The sequence below is a fragment of the Rhamphochromis longiceps genome, linkage group LG17, assembly GCF_057381845.1.
Source record: "Rhamphochromis longiceps isolate RC_006_pf linkage group LG17, R_longiceps_female_GT1.1, whole genome shotgun sequence".
NCBI classification, from domain to species: Eukaryota; Metazoa; Chordata; class Actinopteri; order Cichliformes; family Cichlidae; genus Rhamphochromis; species Rhamphochromis longiceps.
This window is the reverse complement of record NC_140573.1, coordinates 32887704-32900249: the sequence shown is the minus strand read 5'-3', so window position 1 is coordinate 32900249 and position 12546 is coordinate 32887704. Positions and strand designations below refer to the sequence as shown.

General features: G+C 42.9%; 2 protein-coding genes across 5 annotated transcripts in view; one reads left to right on the top strand and one right to left on the bottom strand.

Annotated features, from left to right (window-relative positions):
* wnt5b (wingless-type MMTV integration site family, member 5b) overlaps positions 1–12546 on the bottom strand; it is an 84170-nt gene that overhangs the window by 31721 nt on the left and 39903 nt on the right. For all 4 annotated transcript variants that reach the window (XM_085387261.1, XM_085387263.1, XM_085387262.1 and 1 more), the window contains one exon: positions 11110–11199. In XM_085387261.1, the coding sequence (XP_085243387.1) occupies positions 11110–11127 (18 nt within the window). In that variant the 5' untranslated portion in view covers positions 11128–11199. The remainder of the gene's footprint in view (positions 1–11109; positions 11200–12546) is intronic.
* On the top strand, positions 3335–7150 carry fbxl14b (F-box and leucine-rich repeat protein 14b). The gene has a single exon (XM_085387260.1). It carries the CDS (start codon positions 3993–3995, stop codon positions 5193–5195), a length of 1203 nt encoding a protein of 400 aa, XP_085243386.1. The 5' UTR covers positions 3335–3992; the 3' UTR covers positions 5196–7150.

Genomic DNA, 12546 nt, shown 5'->3' with positions numbered 1-12546 from the left:
CTATCCCTAACATCGTCCTGTCACATCTCAGTCACACCAACCCTTTGCATGTCCTCCTTCACTACATCTTGAATCTAAGTCTTCCTCTTTTTTCTGACCTGGCAGCTCCATCTTCGACATCCTTTGCCTAGTAAATCCACCATCTGGATATCTCCCAATCATCTCACCCCCTAACTTTGTCTTCAAACTACTCGATTTGAGCTGCCCCTCTGATGTACTAATTTCTTATCCTTTCAATCCTGGTCACTCCCAATAAACATTTTACAATGTTCAGCTCCACCTCCTGTCTCTTTGTCAGTGCTACCATCTCCAAATCATATCAAAGTAGGTCTCTCTACCATCGTATAAACCTTCCCTTTCACTCTTGCTGCTCTCCTTCTCTTACAAATCAAATCTCATCTCCACTCTCTTCTCCTCCTCCCTTGAGCATTGCCTCTTGCTACGGATGGTTGAACCCAGGTATTTAAACTTATCTACTTTTACTACCTTTGCTCCTTGAAGTTTCACTGTTACACCTCTGTCCCTCTCATTCACACAGATGTATTCTGTCTTGCTTCTACTGACTTTCACTCCAGAGCATGCCTTCACCTCTCCAGGCTCTCTTGCACCTGCTCCCTGCTCTCACTACAGATCACAGATCACCTGCAAACATCATAGTTCACAGTGACTGCTGCCTAACCTCATCTGTCAGCATGTTGTTGGCATGTTGTTGGAAAATACTGACAGCGCATGGACGGATAGCCCAACAGATGCCACCACTGTCTCACCATCCTCATACATGTCCTGCACCACATCACATCAATAGTGTTCTTTCTCGGCATGAAGCCATGCTGCTCACTGATCATAACCTCTCTTCTTAACCTAGCTTCAAAAACTCTTTCCCATATCTTCATGGTATGTCTCATCACTTTCAACCCTCTGTAAGAAAAAGTTTGCAAACATTAGTTGATAATTTAGCACTACACCCACGATGGTCACTTTGCAGCAACAAAATTACACTGCTGCTTTGAGATGCATCCAGAAAATGTCACATCTTTTAATTTCAGTCTACACATACACATATAGACACAGCTGCCTTAGCAGTGGAGGATATGGAACACTAGCATTCCTGCTACTAAACTAAGGCAATAAAAGTTATAGTTTTGCCAGCCATATCTTATCATCATTACACAGTCCCTGCAATCATCCACTAGTCCCCTTAGTCTTAACCACTAAACCTGCCAGGGTCATGGGGGATGGAAGCTATAACACTTGGTGAGAGGCAGGGTATACTGTGATCAGGTCAACAGTCCAGCACAGGGCTAATACAGAGAGACAGAGAACCATGCACACTAATTTAGAATTACCAGTTAAGTTAACATGCATGAAACCACAGAAACTACAAACTACACACAGATTCCCCAACTGAGCAGTTAAGCAAATTCATAACCAATAACGCTCTGGAAAATACTGACAGCGCATGGACGGACAGCCCAACAGATGCCAGACAAATCATGTACAAAGCAAGAAATATCCACAAATCTATCACACTGTAATATATTCACATGCACGCCGCTCCAAGTGAGCGGCTGCAGCACAACGGCTTGCCTTTCTCTTTCGTGCTGTGTGCATGCAGAAAGAGTAAAAGTTTCAGATGAACACTCTGAAACTTTCTTGCAATTCCCTACGGCTTTTTGATTCATCCAAATTGTTAGCACTTTGTTGCAGTTAGTAGATTTTGAAGATGCCCTCATGAGGACTGACTCTCAGATTTAAGACTGTTCAGGAAGGTTCACTTATCCAAATCATGTTTGAATTTGTTCGTTGGCTATTTCATTTACAGAAATCTTTTTTTAAGATGTCATATGGGCTACACAATATATTTCTATACTGAAATATCCATTTTTCCCCTAATAATCATTCCCTATCCTTATCGACTTGTCTACATAGGTTTCAGATGCATTCTTGGTTTATGAAACATCCTAAATCTAACTAAATTAGACTAGTGCAGGTGATGGTTTCTTGACTTAGGCAACAAAGGTAAATTTTAAAATGTACCTTTATTGCTATAATTGGTCATTATTATGGTTTGATACACTGAATAAGCAACATTAGAAAACATCTATATATAGCAATCTATTACTGAAACTCACACACACTGATTGATATATTCTCAGTGCCATCAGCTGAGACTAAAATAAGTCTTTGATTATTCAACTATCAAAACATAACCAATGCCAGATGTGAGACAACAGCTTCAAAGTTTGCTTCTTTATGAGAGACACATGAGAGAAAGAAAGCCTTTGACATTTTATTTGCTTTACACTTTATAGAATATTTTATTACCATAGTAATCTATGCTCCAACTTTAATGTATGTATCTTGTACATTTGTATATCATGAGCCTATTAGTTGTAAAAAGTGGCTGTAGAACAGCAACCTTATATGTGTGTGTGTGTGTGTGTGTGTGTGTGTGTGTGTGTGTGTGTGTGTGTGTGTGTGTGTGTGTGTGTGTGTGTGTGTGTGTGTGTGTGTGCCTGTGTAGTGAAGGGAGTGACCCACACACACTGACACAACCTCTGATGTGGTCTTAAGGCTTTGGCAACTTTCTGCCAAATACCAAGCCAATAAAGCATGTTCAAATTAATTAAAAGGGATTTTACTCACGGGTTGTACATTGTTTTCAGCGTTATTTAAACTATTCTTTAAACTCAGTTTTGTTTTATTGGAGCCACAGTTATTCTTCCCAGTATTTGACTGATGACATGTTGATTGATCGTCTCTGGAAAAGTGCGTTTATTTTCTGGTTTTGCAATAAAGTAAAGTGTTGGAGGAGAGTGGACGGAGAGGGGCTGTTTACAAAAAAAGACAATGAACGCGGCTGGCAGCTGTAGAAGCGCTCTAGTTACAACACCAACAACAATAACAACAAATTCAGAACAAAAATACTAAACGTTCATGCCAAGTAAGCGGACTGAAAGGAGCTTCTCCACTTGGCTTCCCTGTGTTTCCCGTGTGGTCCGCTCAAAGGGTTAAAGCCCAAAGTGAACTGAATTGTAAGAAGTTGGTTTCCAAGGGAAACTGTTCGCACCGTTCCAGCTGAGGCGGGACAAACCAACTGTGTGACACGGAGGGGGTAGGGGTGGGTCGATAAAATAGCGAATTAATTTCAAGCTACATCTGCTATTAAATCATTGTAAGAACGTTTCGGTGTAACGACGTGCTATTAAAACGCCCGTAGTAACGGTGGTTGTCGTTAAATACATTTTAAAGAGACGAGGGTGATATTATTACTTCCCTCCACCCCTTCGGTACAGCTAGAGTGCTGGGGTCCCTGCCAAGTCGGTTTGAAAAGAGCAGACAAAGGCTTTGAGCCCAGGACGCCCCTCTCTCTCTCTCTCGCTCTGCCTATAAAGCCGCTCCAACTCTATCTTTTTTGCTTTTCTACCATGGGGTCGCTTCTTAATACGTGTCGGTAAGCGAGTTGGTTTTGTTTTTACTTTCTTAATCTGAAATGTATGACCGTCTGGATCCTCGCACGGCGGAGAGAGGAAGGCTTTTTGTAGGTATAATACAAGGAAGCGTCGTCTGAGAGAGGGAGCGAGAGGGGGAAGGATTGACGCTTTTCCTCCTCTCCTCCTCCTTCTTCCTTTCGCCCCCTCTCCTCCTCTTTTTGGCGGAGAGAGGGGTTGAGGCAGGAATAAACGCTCTTTTTTGTTGTTTTTTTCCCCCTTTTTTCTTTTTTAATACATTTGAATCCTACTGCGCAACCAGACCGGATCACGTGGCACTGGAGGGAGTTTGATCGATTTTGCACAGTTCAGTGTGAGAAAAAGAGAGAAACACACAACTCCAATTTCTTCTTCTTTTTTTACTTCTGTGGATAGCTGGGACTGTTGATACTTTTGCATTTTGTGCGAGAGGAGGGTGTGATTGAGTTAAGTCTTCTGTTTTTCTTTTAAGCCTTGGAGGTGTGGAGTATTAATTTTTATATGCCTGGGTTTTGAAAAACAATGGAGACGCACATTTCGTGCCTCTTCCCAGAAATTTTGGCAATGATTTTCAGTTATCTGGACGTGAGGGACAAAGGCAGGGTAGCCCAAGTGTGCATCGCTTGGAGGGACGCATCCTACCACAAGTCAGTGTGGAGGGGGGTGGAAGCCAAGCTGCACCTCCGCAGGGCGAATCCCTCCTTATTCCCCAGCCTCCAGGCCAGGGGCATCCGGAGGGTCCAGATCCTGTCTCTGCGCCGCAGCCTGAGCTATGTCATCCAGGGAATGCCAAACATCGAGTCCCTCAATCTGTCCGGCTGCTACAACCTCACGGATAACGGGCTGGGCCATGCGTTCGTGCAGGAGATCCCATCACTTCGGGTTTTGAACCTAAGTCTGTGCAAGCAGATAACAGACTCTAGTCTAGGGAGGATTGCTCAGTATCTGAAGAACCTGGAGGTGCTGGAGCTTGGTGGCTGCAGCAACATTACCAACACTGGGCTTCTGTTGATAGCCTGGGGCCTCCACAGACTCAAGAGCCTCAATCTGAGGTCCTGCAGACATGTCTCAGATGTGGGGATTGGACATTTGGCGGGCATGACCCGTAGTGCAGCAGAGGGCTGCTTGAACTTGGAGTACCTGACCCTCCAAGACTGTCAGAAACTGACAGACCTGTCACTCAAACACATTTCCAAGGGGCTGACCAAGCTCCGGGTACTGAACCTGAGCTTCTGTGGGGGGATCTCAGACGCAGGGATGATCCACCTCTCACATATGACTTCCCTGTGGAGCCTCAACCTACGCTCCTGTGACAACATAAGCGACACGGGGACAATGCACCTTGCTATGGGCACCCTAAGACTCTCTGGGCTTGATGTTTCGTTCTGTGACAAGATAGGAGACCAGACTCTGGCGTACATCGCTCAGGGGTTGTACCAGCTCAAGTCCCTGTCTCTGTGCTCGTGTCACATCTCCGACGACGGGATAAACCGGATGGTGAGGCAGATGCACGAGCTGAGGACCCTTAACATTGGACAGTGTGTGCGCATCACGGACAAAGGGCTGGAGCTCATAGCGGACCACCTCACCCAGCTGGTGGGCATCGACCTGTATGGATGTACCAAGATCACCAAGAGGGGACTGGAGAGGATCACACAGCTCCCCTGCCTTAAAGTGTTGAACCTGGGACTCTGGCAGATGACAGAGAGTGAGAAAGTGAGGTGATTGGAAATGCTTGGTTTTTTGTTTTTGTTTTGGGAGTGTGTGTTATTTTTCTTTTTTGGATGGAGACAGAGTGGGAAAAGGGAGGGATGTGTGGGCAGAGGAGTTTCTTTTCTTATTTAAAAAGAGAGAAATCCTTCCTTTTTTTTCCCCCTTCTGTGTAAAGTGTGCTTCTCCCATGTGACCAGGATGTATGCTCAAAATGTTTTATTTTTCTTTCTGTTGGCCTTGCAGGACTGAAATCAGTGTTTGACTCCAATATTCAGCCTGGCAGAAAGCAATTCAAAACTTCTGTCATGAGCTCACGAAAATCCGTGTTAAACGCAATGTTTTGGTCTCAAATCGAGTTTTAAGACCTCACAAAAACTGGACTTGGGACTAGAATAACTTCAGCTTGTTTGCCAGATTTTGTTTCCAATCAGGTGTCGTTTTCCCTAATGGAAGAATCGGCTTCTCTTCCTGACACTTGCTTCCAGAAAATTCTGGATGCGAAAACTTGCATCCATCCTTAAAAGTCAAAAACAGAGGTTTTAAAACTTTAATGTGGGACTTTTATTTTTGCAGTGAGTCTGAGGCATTTACGACTAATCTCCGCTACAGCCATCACGCCTAAAAAAAAAAAAACCAACAAAAAAACCCCAACACAGACACACAAAAAACATTTGGCTACCTCGTATGTGGTTATTTTCAAAGGGTGTATACTGTTAAGAAGGAAAGAGAGACTGGGAGAAAATGTGCCTAAAGGGACTTGTGTCTGCCCCCTCCCCCATCCCTCCATCGCCTCTCTCTACCCTCCCTCCCTCTTCCCTGAGCAGAGCTAGAGAAAGGAGACCAGGACACAATCTAACTACCTTTGTTAATTTACCCCCATAAACAAGAGCAATTTCCCAGAGAGAGCCACGAGAGGGGGAAAGGGGAAGGCGGGCTGTCAGATCCAGTCAGAGAGTGAGAGGACGTCGCTTTATGCAAAATACATTAAAAACCTGCTTGAGTGCAAGAGCTTTTTATATTGTTAAAATTTTCCTATTTTTTTTTTTTTTTTAAGGGATAAAGTCCAACTTTACACCCTTTTAGAGATGCATTGCATTCAAGCTTTGATCAATATAAAGGAGATGCGATTGCAAGCCTATACCTGTAGTGATTCTATAACGATAGATGCATGTTAAAGGTATGATCAGACCGTCATTAAAAACCCAGTGTATGTCCTTACAGGATTATTAGGCTGTAGGTATTTTTGTTGTGAAAGGGATGCTGGTGGAGATAAATGTCAAGTGAATGTTGCTCAGAGCGTCGTACTTCAAATTGAAGTGATTTCTATATCTTAGCCTTTATTCGTGGAAACAAATCAGGGTTCGTGGCTTTTCTTTTCCCACGTTTATACCGACACATTCATATTCACGTTGCTCTCACCGGTATATAGAGAGAGGAGGAGGAGTTTTTTTTATTTTTTTTATACCCTCTTCTTTTTCCTACCATCTCTCACCCTTCTCCCCCTGAATAAAAATACCCCAAATCCATTTTGAGACATGCTTAGAATAAGGAGTAATCGATTATTTTTCTTTCTCTCCCTTCCCATCTCTGGTTACAAGCAGACTGCGTCTCTCTCACTCACTCACTCACTCACTCACCCTCTCTCCACCTCGCTATTCCCCATCTCACTCTCTCTCTCTCTCACACACACACGCATTTAGGCTGTACACACATGCACACGCGCGCACGCACACCGCCGCCAGTGTGTGCGCGTTTTAATGTAATGCAATGACCTGCTAGAAAATTAATCTACGGATGTGCGTCCTGCTGAAAAAGCTGTGTGTGAGTGAGTGTGCGTGCGTGTGTTTGACAATAAAAAGATGTACTGTATATTATGTGTTTGTAAAGAGAGAAAAAATGCAGAATCCCAAAATTAAATTGTTTTATATTCTTACGGTTAAAACAATTAAAGATATTTATATAATGAACGAACGAGAGCGGTGTGGATTACTTTTGTGTAGGTGTAGCGCTCCATTGTTTTCTGTTTTGTTTTTTTTGGAGGGGGAATATAAAAAAATACCCACAAGGTATTTTAATCTTGTTTCCCATAAAGACAATCACAACTGCTCTGCTCTTGTCCTACAAAGATATATTCCATATTCAGGCGCATTTAAGACAATAAGCTCTCTTATTTTCATACATTACTCCCAATAATCGCCCACGCATCTCTGAGCATTGTCCCTCATCAGTTCTGTCTTGCTTCTCAAAAGGGCTGAAAAAATTTCTCTTGTGTTGTTTTATTATTTATGAGCAGATTCAAAATGGATGCTTGCCGTCTTGATTTGGCTGCCAGGGCCTGTGTAATTAATTATCACCAAGGCGTTTATTGCAGGAAACTGTTCTACCCTGCTGATTTTTTCTAATCATAAACGTCTGTTTTGTTTTCTTTTTTGTCCTCTACAACGCTACCAAAAGGTGTTTAGCTTAACTGAGTTCCAGATGCAACTCTCAGGGTTTTTGTTTTTTTTTTTTTTTTGGGGGGGGGGGTGTATTTGGTGGATTTCCTGGTTTAAATGAAGGGTTTGGGGCATTTAGTCTGGATCCTTTTCGCAGTGTTTTACTTCACATGTGGCAGAGCTGCGTCTGTGCAGCTGCATGTGCGGCGTAATGAGATCTAAAAGTTGGTTAGAGCAGATCTCCCTCTTCTCTGCTTTCCATCAGGACGTGTCCTGTGTGTGAAGTGACACCACACACACACGCACACATAGGGGGTTGCCAGGCCAGTCAGTAGCCATTGTCTCCCTTTAGAAGTTAGAAAGGCAGGTTTGGGTGCTTTTTTTTTTCTTCTCTTCCTCTCTTTCTCCTCCTCTTGTTCAGTCACGCATACCAGATCCTAGACCAGGCAAGAGACCCCTCTCCCCCTTACTTTGCCCCCCCCCCTACTTACCACCATGCACACACGCACACACACACAGACTGCTTTTTAGCATTCCACACCATCATTCAAAGCATTTAAGCATTCCCTCTCCCCTGACTCTCTGTCCATGGGGATTTGGGGATAAAGGCCAGCAGAGGGATTGTTGACCACAGGGACAGAGAAAGACAGAAAGAAAGACACACACACACACTCACAGAATGCCAGTGTTTGCTGTTTCTTAAGTTTGCTTTAGCTGGCCTTTGGTCTTGTGCAATAACGCTGCAACCAGTGCACACTGAGATGTGGAAAAAAGAAAGAAAAAAGAGAGACACAGTCTGTGACATTTTGAGCAGCTTTGTCCCAGAAGCATCTCAAACCTGTTTGTCAGCCACAGAATGCTATGAGCTACTGTTGCTGATGTAATTTGACCCTGCATTAGTGTTGCTTTAAATCTACCAGAAAATGTGTGTTTATGTGCTAAATGCCTGAGTTAGATTAGGAGTTCCTACATGCTGCAGCAAGGCGACATGAAGCCATAGGAGTAAAGTAAAAGAGGTGTGACACTGAGATAAAATGTAGCTTGGATGCTGTTTAATGAATAGAAGTGGGAGACGTACAACACAACTAATTGTTTCTTTATCATTTGACATTTGTGCATGCAGACCTTTACCGAGCAGATACGGAAGAGAAGGTCATATCGTGGGTTTCTACAGAAAGGTCGGCAGGCTGAAGTGTAGACTGACGAAGGTGCAATCAGCTACATTCAAATGATAATGCAATACTTTAGTAATCCCTACAGGGAAAATCCCTTTTTGTCCACTACACTCCATAGGGAGGTCAAAGGTCAGACTCTGCTCCTGAGCCCCCCGCTGCTGGGTGCTACTGGGGGACACACGAACACAGTGAAGAGCTCTCATGTTTTAACATTATATCTGCTTGCTCCTCACTGTTTTGCTGTAAGTCCCTGGAGGTTGTCCGGAAGAACTAAGAGGCATCGGCCCTTCCTACTTTAAAATATTGAAGGTTTTCTTCTCAATTAAAAACAAAATCTCATCAATAATTTAGGAGAATACAAACATGAATGTTATTGTACAGAATGACTCAATTTGCATTTTGAACAAATAGAGAGAGAGCTGAGTGAGTTTAATGCTGGGTGTTCAGCATTATGTGCTTAGAAGGCATGATATATCACTCTGTGCATAGACTGCAAGTACAAAAAACAGGTTATACAGTAAAGTAACTTGCATGAAGATATCGTGATTTGTGTAAAAACTAAACACGTGAGCTCATTTGCACTGAATGTTCTGAGTGCACACTCTCCTTTAGGACAGTTGCACTTCTCTTTGGTAATAACTGTACAAATGCACAGCAGGAAAAGCCGTCCCTCTTCCTGCAGTTTTGGTTCGTTTTTTGCACATGACACGTGCATCATTTATAATCCATCTTAAAAAGCAGTGAACAGTTTGGCTCCTGCCTGATCCTATACTATAGGACATATAGGGTCACAAGAATGTTAGCTTTTGGGAGAAGAAGCTTGTCTGCTTCAGTTAAAGTCAATTAAAACTGCATGCTAGCTTACAAATTAAAATAGTTGTAATTTCCACATCCAATCCAAGGTCCTATCTTCTATGGTTGCTTAATGATATAATCTCTCTTTAGCCAGCAAAACCAAATGTCCAGACATGATTGATCCACATGGCTAACAAAGAGGAATTTACAGCTTCAGAATAACATTGAGAGCCACTGCTATGCTTTTAAGCTCTACTTATCCTTGTTGATGAATATCACAAAAGGCTGATCACCTGACTACCACCACTCTCCTCAGGTTTTCACTTTGTCGTGGATCCTAAAGGTTCAGCATTGCGCTCGGGCAAAGCAGCGTGTGCACTGTAGGAAGCTCGGATGAAAAGGACTTCATGTAAAGAACATGTTGTAGCTTCCTCTCAGTGAGATTGTCTCTTCCCCCTCACAGATCCTGCCTGCCTGCCTGCATGACTGACAGCTCCCAAACAAAGTTACTTCAAAAACTTACAGGCACTTAAATCAGACAAAACCAACATTTCTGCTGCATATAGGTCACTGAGAAAACCTTTTCATACTATTCATAGTGCTGTTTTTGCTTTTGAAATCTGTTTTGTGTGTGTGTGTGTGTGTGTGTGTGTGTGTGTGTGTGTGTGTGTGTGTGTGTGTGTGTGTGTGTGTGTCTGTGTTTGGCCTGCAAGTTGTAAAAGTTGAACTGTGACTTGTCACGTTGCGCTCTGAACCACATTTCCTGTCAGGTGGAGAGGAACGGTGTTATGTATGTGTGCGAGAGTGTTTTACTGCTATCATTAAAGGAATAGTTTGCCATTAAAAGGCGAACTGGGGTTTTTCACAACAAAGCAGCAGGGATATTAGCAGCGGAGTGCTACTGCCCTCCCCCACATGCCTTTGGCTGCAACAGCTTCTGTCTCTCCCGTCTGCTGTGTTGTCTGTCTGTCTTTCTGGCCTGTTTTTAGATCTCTGCCTGTCTGCTGGTCAGCTTTCATCCTCGCCTTTTTTTCTTATTCTTCTTGTCAACTTATTTTGAAGCCTTATTTCCTTCCTGTCTTCTCACCTCTCTACTTCCCATTCTTATCTTACCTTTGTCATTCTCTTTTCACCACCAACTTTATTTCTCTTTTTCCTTTAGTGCTCCTTTCTTATCTTTCTCATTCTTCAGCCCCCCCCCCCTTACAATTCCCATTTCTTTCCCCATCATCCCTGCCTCCTTCCTCCTCTTTGTGGCACCTGGTGTTGAGGTGTTGCTGAGGTACAGTGGACTGCTCTACCGTCTGCTGTAGAGCTGTCCCCGGGGCCCTCGGGGGCTCAGTGTGTCTATGTGCTTCAGGAAACGTTTTTTTTAAACCAGCAGCTCCAGTCAAGAACATGTACTGCTGCTTCTGATTTAGGCATCCATGCACATACTGTACACACTTTTCAGAACCAGTGTTGGTCAAAAATAGCATTAAAAGAGCAGAGGGGGGATGGTGTGGTTTTACTGTAACTTACTGGTTTTAAAGCTGGCATAGTCAGGGAAGAGGCAGAGAAGCGGAAGAAAAAGCACCTCTGTCCGACAGTCTGCTGTAGTCAGCACCCAACCTGTAGATAGGAACAGCAGCAAGGCAGTAAAGCAGAGAGAGGAAGATAGAAAAGTAGAGAAGTGGTAAAAATTGAGGAGGGGAACGGGGAAAGAAACAGATGAGAAAAAGTTGAGGTTGGTGAGAAAGAGAATGAGAGGGAGAGAGGAATCTGTGAGTCACTGTTTAACTGTGGGCTGCAAGAAGTCGGCTAGCCATGTTAAAATACCGTCTGTGCGCACACAAACACACACGCTCCAACAATATCTGGCTCAACACACACGTGTGCACACACATATTAAAATGACCTATGTAAAAGAATAAAATAAAAAAACAGTTGTGCTTTTTTTGCCCAGTAGACCAGCTAATTATTTTCAGTTGCACACGAGGCACACACACACACCTCTGCTGCACATTCCTATCAAAGGAATGAGCTGCTTTTCTACAAAGGTAAGACGTTAGGGATAAGTCAAAAGAGTTTTTTCCCACTTCTGAAAATCTAACTTTTACAGGAAAAGAAGGAACACTGACATTATCCTTCCTAACAAATGAATTTGATTATTTTTGCCTGCTAGACAGAGGCGAGTCTGTGGTTCTAACTGCTCTAAAGACACACATCTAACATTTTCATGTCTTCATCTTAGTTTTTACTTTTTTTTTTAAATTTGGTTTTCGACTGCAGCAAATGTCTGCTTTTATTACGAGCCAATCAGCTGATTAAGGTATAATTTCCTAGAGGTGCTAAAGGTAAAATAGTGGGATCACCAGACAGGATCCCATTATTCCTTTGAGGAAAACAAACAAACTGGAGAAACTCACTGATAAAAATCTTAGTATTTATTATTAGGCAAAACTTCTTAAGTTTTATTAAGAAGAATACTTTTCAGGGACAAGAGGTAGAATCTAAATCTGAACATTTCACCTCAAATTATCACAATATGCACGGAGGTCAGGAGAAAGGTACAACAGTGAGTGCAGCGATGTCGTCAGAATTGACAGAATTATGGATGCAGAAAAAACATCAAATTTTGATGTTCCAATACCATCTGGATTGATAACAGCTTCATCTTTCAGAAAGCAATGATCCCAAATGTGTGAAAAAAAGAAAATAATTAGTAATCAATTGTCCTCCCGTAGCTGGACCTCAACATGACTGAAGCAGTGTGGGATCATCTTGAGACACAACAAAACAGAGGGCAGCCAACATCCAAAGAAGAGCTTTGAATGTCCTTTGAGAAACCTGAAGAATTATTCCTGAAGACTATTTAACGAAAGGTCAAAGTTTGTCTAAGAGGGTTTAGGGTGTGTTGGAGAATAAAGGTGGTCAAACAATTGCAAACATTGACCTTCAAGCTCATTAGGGTTGTAC